Source organism: Desmodus rotundus, chromosome 2 (genome assembly GCF_022682495.2).
Source record: "Desmodus rotundus isolate HL8 chromosome 2, HLdesRot8A.1, whole genome shotgun sequence".
In the NCBI taxonomy this organism is placed as follows: domain Eukaryota; kingdom Metazoa; phylum Chordata; class Mammalia; order Chiroptera; family Phyllostomidae; genus Desmodus; species Desmodus rotundus.
Window position 1 is genome coordinate 9450385 of NC_071388.1, and position 14749 is coordinate 9465133.

Sequence of the window (14749 nt, forward strand, 5' to 3'; positions counted from 1 at the left end):
TCCCTCCTCCTCCTCCTCCTCCTCAGCTAAGCTTTCTCAGTAAGCTTCACGTGTGCACGGTGAAGTGCAGCTGAGCAGCCCTGGCAGCGACAGGAATGCAAGGTGAAGCTCAGCAGGTGGGTCCAGCAATAGCAGCCCTGGGTTGTGTCTGCATCCCAGCCAGTTGTTGGCGCACGGCCTCCAACTGTGGCCATTGAAACTATTTTTTAAAAACTTGTGTTTGAAAATTGGTAAATCAAGGGGGAGGATAAAGGGTCTCTTCAGTTGTTTGTGAACCGACTCCTGGCTCCTGGTGTTTTTTTTTTTTTTTTTTTTTTAATGTTAAAGTTCCAGCTGGTACCTGAACGAATGAGAATGTCCCCATTTTGCAATGATTAGTACAAGGGCGCACACTGAGCGTCAAGGGCAGCAAGAGAACCGCCTTCATAGGCTCCTGATGAAAGGTCCCCCCCGGCCCCCCGCCGCTCCGAGCGGAGTGGAGCCCCTGTGGGGCAGGGGGCGGGCCTGCAGTTTACAGGCGACACGCACAGGGAAAGAGCCACGCGGACTAAATCCGTACTAAATCCGGATCCCAACGCAAACACAGTACGGACACCTGGGGGCCTCGGACGCCCGAACGTTGGCTCTTCGCTGCTCGGAGATGGCTTTTATGGATGACAGAGGACACTGAGGCTAGTTCAGCGCGGTGGCCGGGCCCCTGCGCGGTCCCAGGGACACACTGTGGGCGCGACCCTGAACCCGCCGGAGTTGGAAGCATGCGGCCGGTCACCGGACGGCGTGCGGGGCGGGACTGGGGGAGACCGGCGGGGGCCGAGGGTCTGGCAGCCCAGCCAGCCGCACAGACTGAGGGAAAGAGCCACCGGTTGACGCGGGCTGAGTCGCAGCACCGTCCAGCGACTGCGCAGGCGTGGCCCCTCCCACCAGCGCTCTCGCAGCGTGGACAGGACGACTGCGCAGGTGCGGCCGGGTGGTTCCGCGCGGGGCCCCTCCATCCTGTGACCCTGCGACCCCGCTGTCCCCCTGTTGCCATGGCGGCTGTCAGGGCTCTGGTGGCTCCCCGGCTGGCGGCGGCCTCTACGTTTGCGCCGCTCCCCGGCTTCCGGCCGCTGTGGTCCAGCGGCCCAGCACCCTCCCCGCGCGCGACCTTCCACAGCTCCGCGCCGCGGCCTGGGGCCAGGGTCGCGCTGGTGAGTGCACCACCGCGGGGCCGTGGGGCGGGGTCACCGGAGGTCGGGCACCGCAACCCGAGATCGGCTACCCCCCACCACGTGGACTTCCCGTGACCCACGCTCCTCCCGCAGGTGCTGTCCGGGTGTGGAGTCTACGACGGGACGGAGCTCCACGAGGCCTCCGCGTAAGCACGGCCGCCCTGGGAAGGGAGTTGCTTCCTCCTGAACCGTCTGGAGAAACCTTTCTCCGGTTAGAAAGGCAGAAGTGACAGACGAGACACGGAGAGGCACAGGGAAGTTTTAAAATTACATCCGTACAATACAAGGAGACACAAAATAAGCTTCTTAAGTATCACCTGTAATGCCCTCACTGGAGTAAGCACTTCTCCCTACTGCGGTTTTGAACGGCCAGGTGTTTACAGACATTGGGATCAGGTGCCTGAGTTTTGGCGGGGTTTTTTCCTCCTGCATCAGCCCAATTTCCATCCATGCGGCGCCCTTGCAGCACCCTTGCCTGTAGACTGCCACTGATGGAACCTGTCAGTTGTTGGCTCTCTCCACTAGACATGGAGTGGCCTTTAGAGTCTGTGGAGCTGGTGGGTGGCAGAGGGCCAGGAGTGCCCTGATGGGGGTGGGGGAACGACAGAGTGGAGAAAGCAAGGAGGACCCACAGACAGCTTGAAACATCCCAGTAGGTCAAGAAGTTGTACGTGGAGTGCCTAGGAGGTCAGGAGGGGAGCAGAGCCCCCAAGTGAGTGAGTACCAGGGCAGTTCAGGCGCTTTTGGGCCTGAAATACAAGGTGCATCTCCATTTCCTCCAAAAGGGGGCAGCAACAGCACGGAGTCTGGGAGTGAGTGCAAGCCTGGCACAGAGACTCGCTCTGTAAATGCTGTTATAGTCAGCAGCCCTCCAGGAGGTCTGCATGTCTCCTGCCTCCCACCTCCATGACAGCAAAGTTGGGGACACCAGGAATTGAACTTCCTACCTTGACCCAAAGCCCTCCTCAAACCTCTGAGCACCCCCATCAATTGGCCCGTGGGAGGAAGACACCCCACAGCAGCCTGGGAATCCTTGCCCCACCCCCTGCACCCCAGTTTATAAAGGGAGCGTGGGGACTCGCCGGTCTCTGCAGGGTAGTTCAGTGGCAGCGAATTCAAATTGTGGGCATCTGCGTCTTTAGCAAGCCAACCACATTTTTTTGTAAAGCAAGTGGGTTATTAACTATACAAGGAGTTTATACTTGGCATTCAGCTAAAATCCTGTTTTTAAAAACACGTTGACAGGTGAAGCTGGGGTGGGCCTGTCTCCAGCCTGGTCTGATTTCCTCCCTTGCAGGGTGCTGGTGCACCTGAGCCGTAGTGGGGCTGAGGTCCAGATCTTCGCTCCTGACGTCCCTCAGATGCACGTGATCGACCACACCAAGGGACAGCCTTCTGAGAGCGAAACCAGGTGTGGGTTCTACCCCTCTTGTCCTTGACTGTGAACGGCTGGGTTGAAGCTCCCTGAGAACCTGCATGCACAGCTGTTTCATCCCAGCCAGGGCCAAATCCGTTCAAATGAACCTCCGTCCTTCAGCGCACTTGTCCCTGGGCGGGTCTGAGGCGAGCCTCAGAGCGTTACCGTCCATTCTGTACCAAAACACACCCCTGCTGAGCAAGCGCCATACTTCATTCTGACCGAAGGCATGCACCTCCTTTTGGCTGCCCCCGCATGCCTCTGAGTAGCCGTGAGCAGTGTTTCTGTTCCTGAGACCCTGCAGATCCACCTGTCCCCTCCTGTCCCCTCCTGTCCTGAGGGGACCAGAGGGCAATGGCCCCTGGAGGCTGTGGTTCCCAGACACCTTCCAGCTGGGTTCAGACAGTTCGAGATGGGCAAGGGGAAGAAACCGCAGCTCTGTCTGTGGGGGGGGGGGGGAGTGCCATCTTGGTCGGCACCCCTGTGGTTTCTTTTCTGCCTGGGAGCCTGGCCTTGGTGGCAATGGCTCCCACTGTGGGGGCTTCACTCACTCGGCACAGGAGCTCCCTGACTTCCCCACCACTGTCCTGCCCGTTAGTTCCCCACATGGATGCTGTCTGCCTCAGACACCTGGGTCTGTCTGCCTGGCGGCCCTGACTGGCGCAGGAGGCTCCAGATGATTCGGGTGGGTTCCGAAGTGCCGAGCTGAAGGGCTCCGGGAGACGTCTCGTGTGAAGGCCTATGTCCCTGTAGTTCTGTTACTGCCTTTTCTAGGTATTGACGTGGAATTCATGTGTGAACGCTGCTCCCTGGGGCTGAGAAAACACGGCCTCTTGTCTTGTGGGAGCCTTCCCACCTGATCTCCTGTCTGCACCGAACCTTTTCTTGGCCTCTTGCTCTGTTTTTTCCCAGGAATGTTCTGACTGAGTCAGCAAGAATAGCCCGTGGTAAGATCACCAACCTGGCCCAGCTAAGTGCCGCCAACCATGATGCTGCCATCTTCCCCGGGGGCTTTGGAGCCGCCAAAAACCTGTGAGTGTTGGGGCTCGGGGCCTTGTGCTTTTTACCTGGAGTAGTCGATGGGAACCAGGCAGTGACATGAGCCTCTGCCGGGGTCTCGAAGTCCAAATGATGAAGTAGCTGCTCTGACAGAGAACCACTGTAGTGCAGGACTTAGGTCACATTTGGGCAAGACTCGGATTTTTCTCACCTGCTCCTTTCTGAGCCCCCAGCATCTGGCCGAAGTCTTGGGTGTGACTCCCTCTGACCTGCCCACGGCATAGGTGGGTCTCCTCATTGCAAAACTAGTGTCTGTGTGTGTGTGTCCCTGTGCGCTGTGGGGCCCGGAAAACTGGTTTCCGGTCACCTGACCATCCTGTCTGGAGGAAGGAGCCCTTTCTTGCTTTGCCCCTTGGGTCATTGCCACAGCAACTGGATGGCCTGGGAGGCCGTCACTGTGACGTCCTTTGGGTTTCAGGTCCTCTTTCTCTTCTCTCATTCCTTGTCTCTTCCTGTGCATTTCGCAGAAACCCTCTGCACGGCCTCCCTGTCCCAGCACCTCAGTGGCAGCTGGCACCGGCCGCTACAGGGACGGGGACTCATGGCACGACATGTATTCAGTGGGGACACAGGAGGTTAACAAGTCGGGTCTGGGATCAGGCATTTTCCTGGGTTACTTTTAGGAACATTCCTGGCCCAGGCTCAGGGGTCTGTGGTGACGAAACCCTTGACTGTGACTGCAGGCAGCCAGGCCCCGGGGCTTGTCTTCCCACTGACAGGCCATTCCTAGGGCTCTGCAGCTTCCTTCCTCCAACCCCCTGCTGACGGCGCCCACCAGCTCTGGGCAGCACTCCAGGAACTGCCACTTCCTCCTCTCTCTCTCTCTCTCTCTCTCTCTCTCTCTCTCTCTCTCTCTCTCTTTCTCTCTCTTTCTCTCTCTTTCTCTCTCTCTCTCTCTCTCTCTGCTCTTTCCTCTTGTTCTCAGGTTGAGTGGGCACAGCTCTTCCACCACCCGTGTGGGCCACACATCCTCCAGGTCCTCACCTCGCAGTTCATACCTCCTTTTGCAGGTGTCTGGCACCTACATCACCTAGACGTGGTGTCTCGGAGTGCTGCCGGGTCTGCCCACTGGGCCCGGTTCTTCCCAGCTGCTCCTCTGTGGAGTCTCCACTGCCCTCCGGCTCCCCCTTTCCGTTCTCCCTGGAATTTCATCCTCGTGTTGCCTCAGCTGGCACCATGTCTGGACCACAGGTCCCCTCCTGACCCACATTTCCAGCTGCCCACCCCAGAGGCCTGCTGAAACCTCCTGTTGACGTTTAGAGCCAAGTCCCTCACCTGCACTCACCTGTCATCAGAATTAGCCTGTCCTCTGGGGAGGGGGTAGATGGGGCGGGCAAGGCTTCCAGCCTCGGCCAGGGTCCTTGTGCTCGCTGTCTCCCGTTCACCCTGTTGACGCAGTTGACCACTCGGTTGTTGCTGTCCCCCCTGCAGTGGCACGTTGACTACCCTGGCTGGCTCTGTTTGGGCGTCCTGTATCCAGAAGTAACAGGCAGAGGTTATTACGTTCCCTAAAATCTGACTCTGCTCAGAACACTTCTGTATCCAGAGGCCTTGGGGCTCCCCTTTACCTGCATTCTCCAGATCTCCCTGTTTTTCCCCCAGTCCCTAGAAGGCTTCTTTCCCAGCCAGGAGCCTTGGCCCCCCTCACACCCACTCCCTGTCCCAAAAACCAGCCTTTGAAGTGATTTCCACATGTTGCATCTTTATGAGCCTCCTGGTAGGAGGTGGCAGAGAACTGTCTGGATCAGCTGTGCTTCACTTTGGACCTTTGGAAGGATGAGCCTGCTTTGTAAACCGCTGGCTTACCTCTGACTGTGAGTACCCCGTGGGGTGTGTCCCCAGCAAGGCTGACGCTGTACCTGGTTGACTGAGGAGCTCAGACAGGGGGGGCACTAGGTTCCTGGTGCGTCTGTGTCCTGGTGTTAAAGGGCATGGGGCACCCTGGGCCACTAGGCACATCTGTGGCTCATAGCGCCCTGTGGGAAGCTGCGACTCCCTGTCACCGGCCTCATTCTTTCCGACCTTCCCAGAAGAAAGGTCAGCTTCCGCATCGGTCTCTCCTACGCAGTAGCCGCTGTGGTCTTTGGGGTGCAGCACACAGCAGCAGCGAGTCCAGTGGTGACAGAAGTTATTCAGTTCCTCCTGCGTGGGACCTCGCTCCCCTCCCCGGCACTGTTACTAGCTTCTGTGTGCATTTCCTGAGTTACTCACATGCATGGTCATGTTAAAAATCTAGCCAGATTATGGCCTCTGAAGTTCCCTGTTCTGCACTTGGCACTTTTCACTTAATAGGGCAGCTTGTTGGTCCATTAATTGCCCTAACAGCTGCGCACAGTCCCACTGGGTGAATGACCCAGCTCTGGTAGGCGCTCGTGATGTCCAGTCCTTTTTTCTCTTTATAGCTTTTTGGAGGTATAGTTGGCATGCATGTGTTTAAAGTGTAAAATGATAATTTTGACGTGTTTACACACTGTGAGAAGCCATCACATGTCAGGAGAGGGACCACCTGTCAGTCCTTCGTGCCAGCGCCGTGCAGGTGTCCCAGGATGGAGGGGTGGGACCCACAGGCACTACAGGGAAGCCCAGAGGGCGGGTCTTGGAAAAGAGGGTGGACTCTGAAACCTGGCAGGTCTCACTCAGTTGCCTTCCACAGAGATGGTGCAGGCAGGCGCATGCCCTCCAACTGGGGGAGGAAACTATTCGGACTCCTCAGCTGCTCTTGCTCTGGTGGAAGGGGCGGCGCCTTGTTTAGTTTGCCTTTCTTTTCCTTGTTAGTCAACTTGGAGCACCTGCCTCTGGTTTTAGGCCAATGGCATGTACTGCGCTCGGTTTCCAAGCAGACCGCTGAGGACCACGTGGCGTGGCTTGCAGTCTGAGCCTGCAGCTTCGGTTTGCTCTGGTGTCTGCCTTCCCACCTCACCTTTGCTGCCCAAACCCCCTCCTTCCACTTTCCATGCCTCCTCCTCTTTAAAAAGAAAACGGAAAAGTATATAATTATATGAGCAGCCACGTTGGAACCACACATCAGATCTCAGGGGCTGCAAATAGACAGGAACCCTGAGATGTAAGGAAGCCTCTGATTGTAGGAGCACGTTCGCCGTGGACGGGAAGGACTGCAAAGTCAACAAAGACGTGGAGCGCGTCCTGAAGGACTTCCACAAGGCCGGGAAGCCCATTGGGTAGGTTCTGCCGGCTGCAGGAGTGGGCCTGGCAGGGAAGCGGGGCCTGCGGTGACCAGCGGTGGTGGGGGAAGGCGGTGGGCTGGAGCCTGAGGCCCGTGGCTTGTAACTCACAGGTGGCAGCTGCCTCTCTGCGCTGTATTGTCTTGAAAACTCTTGGCCCCTTGTCCTCGTTTTAATTGAGGGGGTTTCACAGGTGACTTCCAGCTCTGAAAATTCTGTAGTAATGTGGTTTTATGTTGATGTTTCCTGAAGACTTAACAGGAAGGAGAGGGGATGGTTGTCCTCTTCTAGACTTCCCCAGTCAGTCCTTCCCTAACTCCCATCCTTTCCCAGCACCACCTCCCTGCCTCCATCCCCCCTCCCGTCCTCGCTCAGCTAGTTATGCCTCGTCTTCCACTCACTGCTGCTGTGAGCTCCATTTCTGCCGCTGCTGCTCTCAGCTGCGCTCCCTCAGTGGGCGAGGCCGGCCGTACCTGCAAGCAGGAGGGGCTCAGGAACGTGAGATGGGTCCCCTGTGGTCAGACCTGATTTCATCAGATTCCCGTGTCCACGAGTGTCTCAGTGTTTGCCTCTCAGTCCTACTTTAACTGAGTGCGTGCTTTGTCCATGCCAGTGAGCCAGGGTGCGTGCACCGCTCGTCCTGGGAGTCGGTCCCGTGGGAGAAGGCCTGGCAGGAGCACGGCATTGCACACACTCCAGGGAAAAATTCACGGGGTGCGGACTTGAGGTGCCCCAGCTCCTGTGGGTGCTGCTTCATGCTGTTTTCCTGGCAAGGCGAAAAAGACCACCTTACGTTATACCCCTTCATCCAAGTGGGAGGCAGAGGCTGCGGAGGACAGTCCCCACCTTCGCTCAGCATCTATCTCACAGGCTTCCAGTCACTTACTGGAGGCGGGCCCAGTCGCCCTCCCGGGAACCCCTCAGCACCACCAGCCCTGGCCTGGAGTCTGAGCCTGGGAGCTGTGTGCACAGCGCCCCTGCCGGCAACCTCCCAGACTGGGGCCTGTGCGGAGAGGGCCGGTACCCCTCCCTGCTTCAGTCTCTCCCCTGGGAGCTGCGGCAGCTCTGCCTCCCTGCACCTCTGGCCTGGCATCCACCTGCACGGGCCTGAGCTGACCCTGTTATCCTTTGCCTTTCAGCTTGTGCTGCATCGCTCCTGTCCTTGCGGCCAAAGTGCTCCACGGTGTCGAGGTCACCGTGGGCCACGAGCAGGAAGAAGGTGGCAAGTGGCCGTACGCTGGGACCTCGGAAGCTATTAAAGCCCTAGGCGCCAAGCACTGTGTGAAGGGAGTGACTATATCCTTCTGGCAGCCGGGGGCGGCATGTGGGTGGGGTCCCCCTCTTCTGTGGCTGGGCAGGCAGCATCTCCAGCCAGGACCTGCACAGGGCACCGTACGTGTAGAGAGCCTCAGGCATAGGCAGACCACGTCCCGCGGTGTGCCTGGACCCAGAGGATCTTCGCGTGGGTCGGCGTCAGAGGAACAGTATGTCCCAGTGTCCCTTCAGGTGTCTGTGCTGAAAGTGGCTCTGTCACCCTGGAGTGTCTCATATACAGTTGTGTCAGGTGTTCGTGTGCCCTCTCCTGGTGCAGAGCAGCCTGCAGACCTGCTATCAGCCAGTGGGCACTGGGCTGGCCAGGGGTTTGGCGTAGGTCCAGGGCAGGTGAGGGCAAGGCCAGTTCTGTCACCTCCCAGGGTCTGTGTGAGCTGGGGCAGAAGCTGGGGTGGCGAGGTGGGTCCCTGGTGGAGCTGCCGGTGGAACTGCTCTGCTGTCGCAGTGGCATGCAGATGAGCTCTCTTAGTTTTCTTGATCTGAGAAGCAGAGGTGCTGTCCCTGCCTTCAGGGTTGTGGTGGGTCCCGGGCCAGCACCACATACCTGTGAAGGCCACGGGCACTGTGGGTCCTGTGTGGGTCCCACGTGCACGCCGCCGTACGGCTCCATGAAGCCGACGCTGTTCTCCGAGGTGTGAGCTGCTTGCTTTCTCTCGGGAATGTGCTGGTCATGTTCTTGTTTGGTTCTGTCGTGCAGAAGGTGGGGCAGTGCCAGCAGCTTCCACTGGGAAGAATGTGTGTGTGCCTCACCCCCCCAGTCACATTGGGAAGGACGGTGGCACTTATTCTGAGGGCCGCTGGGAGCAGTGGCTGGTGCGCACTTTATGCCTAAATCTCCTCGTCCTTGCTGGGTGGCGATTTTCCCTAACTGCTGTGCACGAGGCGCACGTGGACCAGAAGAACAAGGTGGTCACGACCCCGGCTTTCATGTGCGAGACGGCACTCCACCACATTTACGACGGCATCGGGGCCATGGTGACGAAGGTGCTGGAACTCGCCAAGAAGTGATGCCGCCAGGGCCGTGCGCTCCGCCTCACCCACCAGGCGCAGCTGGCCGCCTGTCCTCCTGTGCAGCTGGGAGTGTGGCGGGAATCCACGTTTCTGCTTGTAGGACACACCTGGGGTCGGGGTAAATTGGTGCAAGAGTGTTGCCCTCAGCCTTCCTCCCAGGAGAGGGGGGAGGCGGAGCCCACGCTCTGGAGGGCGGCTGGCGGTCCTGCGCCTTTAGGATGAAGTAGCAGCGTGACTCCTTGTGCCTCCTGAGAGTTTCAGCCGAATCTCAGCCAGAGTCGGCTTCTTCAGGAAGCAGACCAGGTTAGCGGTATTATTCCACGGTCTCAGGTTTGGCTTGCTTCAGAATAGTGTTTGGAAGGGAAAGTAATTTTTAAGTTTGTAAATCTGATAATCAGCAAACCCAAACCATGGTTATTGACAATTAAAGATTCTCTAGCCCCGACTAAATATGTACTGATTAAAATGTCATGGGAGTTTCATAGCAGGCAGCTGTATGTCAGGTCTTCTGAAATTGGCAGGAAGAATGTAAATGAGGTTTCTTAAATGAGTCTCAGTTCTCTTAACGTTTCAGGAAGAAAGGGAAGTGCAGGCATTCAGCCTGGGTGGTGGGCCTGCTGGGTGGTGGGAGCTGTCAGGTTGGTCCCAGGCCGCCAGCAGCCACTGACACGAGACGCACACGGAAGAAGCAGTAAAGTGTGTTGTGTCCCTCTTGTGTGTGCGGCTTCTCTTCTGGGGAGAGGGCTTCTGGGGTGGATGCCTGGGTACGGAGCACCTTTGCCCTGCCAGTCTGGAGGCACGGACACCACAGTGCTCGTGCTTCGCTTTTGAGAAAGCTGTTGGGTGGAAGCAGCTGGATTGTTTCGCTGGGTGCTGGTGCTAGCCTGGGAACAGATGCAGAGGCAGGTCCTGCCACTCTGCCCCTCTGCCACCTCACTGCTGTATAGGGGGAAGTGACGGACGCCCCTCTGCCAGTTTCTCAGGGTGTAATGCCTGGCACTGCGCTTGCCCAGGCCCTCCGATTCACCTGTCTCAGCCCTGGACGCACCAGCCCTCCTCCACGGAACCCCACTGCTGGGCAGCCAGTTTTCTTCCCACCAAAGCTGGGCCCACAGGCAAGAGCCCTTTGGCAGCTGCACGGGCAGCAGCCACAAGGGCCGAAGGGCTGGGCCTGCCTTTGCCTGTGCAGCTAAAGGGGGCCTCGCAGGGCCTGTTGGAGGGCAGACAGCTGAGCTTAGTCTCCTGCCTCAGACTTGTGCATGGAGGCACTCCTGTGTGTGCATGTGTGCTTGCGTGCGTGCCTGTGAATATGGCAGAGTGCACAGCTGTCAAGCGTGTGCCTCGGTGAGTTCTCACAAAGCGAATGCACTGTGGACCCAGAGAGGGCAGTCTCCAGACCTGAGCCCACAGGCGAGAGTGTGTCTCAGCTCTCACCCAGGGGAGCCCCAGCTGTGTGGCTTCCCTTCAAGGGAGACTCTCCAGATGGGTTTCTCCACTGGGGTGTTGTCCACATTCTGCACTCTCCCTCCACGAACGTCTCGTAGTGCTCACGGCACTCCCATGGGTGTGTGTCTGCGTGGAGCTGCTGGGCTGCAGGGATGATGCGCAGCTTTAGTGAGGATGTCAGCGGTGCTCCTGCGTACCCTGCTGTGTGCCACCAGCACGGGTGTCAGCTTCGTGCTGGCCTGCTGGGCGCCGTCGGGCCATCTCTGTCTCATCCCTGAAGCCCGGTGGGGGGTGGTGCTCACATGGTTTTCTCTGCCATCTCCTGGGTGTCCACTGAGGCCGGCTACCTCGTATGTTGACCTATAGACGACCCTCCTGTGAAGGACCTGTTCTACCCAGGGATTTCCCTGTCTGGTTGTCTGCCTGTCTGGTCGTCGGAGTCCTGTTTGTCAGTTGAGTGGGTCACCAGTATTTCCTCCCCTGTCTTCTTCTCCAGGGTGTCCTGATGAGTAGAGGGTCCTACTGGTTACGCGGCCCCTTCCCCACCCTTCGAAGTTGCCTACCCTGCCCGAGTTGTGCGGCACTTTCCTGTGTCATCACCGTTGTCTGCTGTCTCACCGTCACGTTCAGGGCATCCTTCGTCTAGAATCAAAGTCTGTGACTCCCTTCTGCTCTGCGGCTTGTGTTGTCTCTCCTGGAAATGCCAGCGGATGCACCCTTGGAACCGAGCCCTGGGTTGGGGTAGCACCAGCACCCCCACCTCCATCTACCTGGGGCTTACCCCCCAGGGCTTGGCAGTCGCAGGTGCTGTGGGCAGACATGCCCCAGGAATGGGGCCCGGGCTCAGGGAGCAGCAGGCTGGCTGGGTTTCACCCCCTCTCACTTCCTCACCTCTGCGGTGGCCTGGCCAGAGGGCAGGTGATCAGAGAGGGAAGGGAGAACTTACCAAGAAATCCCAGAAAGTGTTTGCATGTCACTCAGTGCTTGGGTACTTGTCTTGTGCACTTGGGTGTTGTCCACTCCGTTGCTTCTGTGAGGTGCCCGACGGCCTGGGTCAAATGCCACTGCAGTGCCCTTTCCTCCTGAAACCCCACTGTGCTGGGGCAGTAGGGTCACCACCCACACACGTGGCTTCCACTCGACCTAGCTCAGCGCACTGGCCTCTGCCTGTGTAGCCCTTGCAGCAGCCCTGGGAGGTAGGTTCCTGACTGTCCCCTGTCACAAGGCTGAGCTGGGACTCCGGTCAGGCAGAAAGACCGATGCTTGAATCCGAAATGTTGGAGAGTCTAGAGAGGCCCCTGAAGCCTGAGCCCGAGTTCAGTTCTTATTTGACATCAGCGGAGCACTGCGTGTCCAGAGCCAGGGGAACCAGGCTGACATTGCCCCAGCATTCATGGAGCCCGGGCTGCGGGGGTGACTGGACATGAGCTGAGGGGCAGTGGAGGCCAGTGACACTGGGAAAGAGGGCCGGTGAGGCTGGTGGTCCAGGAAGGGGCAAGGCACCATTTCATCTGAGTGAGGATGAGGTGGGGTGAACAGGTGGCTATGTGTGAAGAACATTGCAGACAGAGGAGTAGCCAGTGCAGAGGCCCAGTGGGCAAGGCCATGAAGTTCTAGAATAGCACGGGCATAGGGCGGCAGGGCCATGAGTGATGTGCTCAGCGTGGTGGGTCCCTTGAGGCTCCTTGACCAGAGGTCAGGCCATGGAGCATGCCTGCGGTTCAGGGTCTGCCACCAGGGGTGCCACAGAGCTGTCCTCCGGTCTGGCTGCAGGCTCCCAGCTTCACCCAGCCTGGATGGGTGGCCTCCCTGAGCTTCCCCTGGTCCCTCTACTAGGGGTAGGAGCCCTTCTGGACTCCACATTCCTGGCACCATCCCCACCATCTGTCTGAACCCTTTGCTGGCACCTCTTCACCACCCCTCCTGCCCCTTCCAGCTGGAAAGCCCAGCCCCCATCTCTATTACCAGCCCCCCTCACCCCTCAGTTCCTTGCTTCCGCATCACTCTGTAGGAGACTTCCTGTGCTCCCTGGCTGAGGAAGTGAACCCCCCCCCCCCCCCCGCCCCTGCTCTTGTGAGCTCACAGTCTGTAACTACACATGGGTGAGTGTGTCCCTCTGTTTGCACATGTCACCGGCTTGTCATCTGTTGCCCACATAGACTGAGAGCCCCAGGAGAGAAGGTGCCAACCTCCTTAGAGAACCTCAGTGTCCCCAGGGCCAGGTAGCAGCCCGAGGGTGGGGGCTCCATGTGAACCTGCCCAGCAGGAAGCCCTGAGGCCCGCTGGCAGGGCCCGGCTGACTCCAGGCCCCTCGCCCACCCCCACCACTGGGTAGGACCAGCCCTTTCTCGACTTTCTTCCCCTGCAGCGCTTGAATTCCCTTCCTATCACTTTTTTTTGGGGGGGGGTTGTTTTATAGACTTTATTTTTTAGTGTAGTCTTAGGTTCACAACAAAATTGACTGGAAAGTGTACAGTTCCCATACTACCCCCCTGCCCCCCAACATCCACAGCCTCCCCACTGTCATCATCCCTGCCTCCAGAGGGCACATTGGTTAAAGTGGATGAACTTCCACGACATCATCACCCAGAGTCCACAGTCTGCTCTCAGGCTGCACGTTCTGTGTTTCGGGCAAACGTGCAGTGACAGGTGTTCATCATCCTAGCAGCGGAATCTAAACACAGGGATTCTCCCCTCCCGCCCCACCCCCAGGCCCTGGCAAGCAAGCTCTTCTTACTGTCTCTAGTTGTGTCTTTTCCAGAATGTCATAGAGTTGGAGTCACACAGTGTGCAGCCTTCTCAGGTTGGAACTTAAGGTTCCTCCCTGGCTTCGGAGCTCATTTCTTTTCATCACTGAATGATACTCCATTGTTGGGATGGGCTGTGGTTTGTCTGTTCGCCCAGTGAAAGGCATCTGAGTGTGAGTGCCTTGCATTTCACAAATAGGATGGTAGCTGTAGGGTTTTTGTAGATTTTGCTGAGTTGAAGAAGTTGTCCGCTATTTCTAAGTTCCTGAGAGGTGGTGCTTTTGTCTTTTTTTTTTTAACCCATAAACTGGTGTTAGATTTTGTCAAGTGCTTTTTCTGTTTATTAATTAGGAACAAGTGTTTTGATTTTTCTTGTTTAGTCTGTTGCTTTTGAAGTGTTGAACCAGACTTGCATACCTGGAATAAATCCTACTTGGTTGTAGTATTTAACTATTTTTAAACATTGTGGGTATGATTCGCTAACATTTTGTTGAGACTTTTTGCATGTTTGTTCGTGAGAGATAATTGGTGTGCACTTTTCTCGTAACGCCTTTGATTGGGGTATCAGGGTGATGCCGGCCTCGTGGAATGAGGGAAGAAGTATTCTCGCTGCTTCTGTCCTCTGGCAGAGATTATCGAGAATGGGGATGATTTCTTCCTTAAATACTTGGTAGAATTCACCACTGAACCCATTGGAGTCTGGTGCCTTCACATTTGGGAGGTTATTTAATTGCTGTTTCAGTTTCTCTTGATAGGTTTGGCCCAGTTCAGATCGTCTGTCTTGTTGTGTTTGAGCAAATGGCGTCTTTCAAGGAATTAATTGGTTCATTTCATCTAGGTTAATCTGTGGGCGTAGAGTTTTGGTCAGAGTGTTTTTTTTTTTCTTCAATCTTTCTAATGTCTGTGGGATCTGGAGTGATGTTTCTTCTTTCATTTCTGATATTAGTCATTCGTGTCTTCTTTCTTTTCCCTCAGCCTGGCCAGAGGCTTTTCAATGTTGTCTTTTCAAAGAAGAACCCCCTGTCTGTCTCATGGATTTTCTCTATTTCCTGTTTTTAGTTTCATTGATTTCTGCTCTAATTCTTATTCTTTCCTTCTGCTGGCTGAGGACTTACAATGTGCTCTCCTTCAAGTTTTCTAAAGTGCAGGCTTAGATAACTGATGTTAGGTCTTTTTTCTTTTCTAATGTATGCATTTAATGCTGTAATGCTGTACATTTTCTTCTAAGCCCCCTTTTGTTGCGTCTCACAAATTTTGATTGCTGTACTTGCATTTTTATTTCAAAATATTTTAAAATTTCTTGTGAGATATTTAACACACAAGTTCATTAGAAGTGTGTTGTTTAAT

General features: G+C 56.6%; 1 protein-coding gene across 1 annotated transcript; it reads left to right on the forward strand.

The window, feature by feature from the left end:
- The first annotated feature begins 921 nt into the window (after positions 1-921).
- On the forward strand, positions 922-9926 carry GATD3 (glutamine amidotransferase class 1 domain containing 3). Its single transcript, XM_053917597.2, has 7 exons — positions 922-1187; positions 1302-1354; positions 2506-2619; positions 3538-3657; positions 6771-6863; positions 8006-8162; positions 9078-9926. Exons 1-7 carry the CDS (start codon positions 1029-1031, stop codon positions 9204-9206), a joined length of 825 nt encoding a protein of 274 aa, XP_053773572.1. The 5' UTR covers positions 922-1028; the 3' UTR covers positions 9207-9926.
- Positions 9927-14749: the final 4823 nt, after the last annotated feature.

What these genes read in the sequence shown, in the direction of transcription:
- GATD3 (XM_053917597.2), top strand. Translation starts at nt 1,029, where the DNA reads ATGGCGGCTGTCAGGGCTCTGGTGGCTCCCCGGCTGGCGGCGGCCTCT. An exon ending in CTGGGGCCAGGGTCGCGCTG is followed by an intron (nt 1,188 to 1,301) that starts GTGAGTGCACCA and finishes CTCCTCCCGCAG; the next exon opens with GTGCTGTCCGGGTGTGGAGT. An exon ending in GAGCTCCACGAGGCCTCCGC is followed by an intron (nt 1,355 to 2,505) that starts GTAAGCACGGCC and finishes CCTCCCTTGCAG; the next exon opens with GGTGCTGGTGCACCTGAGCC.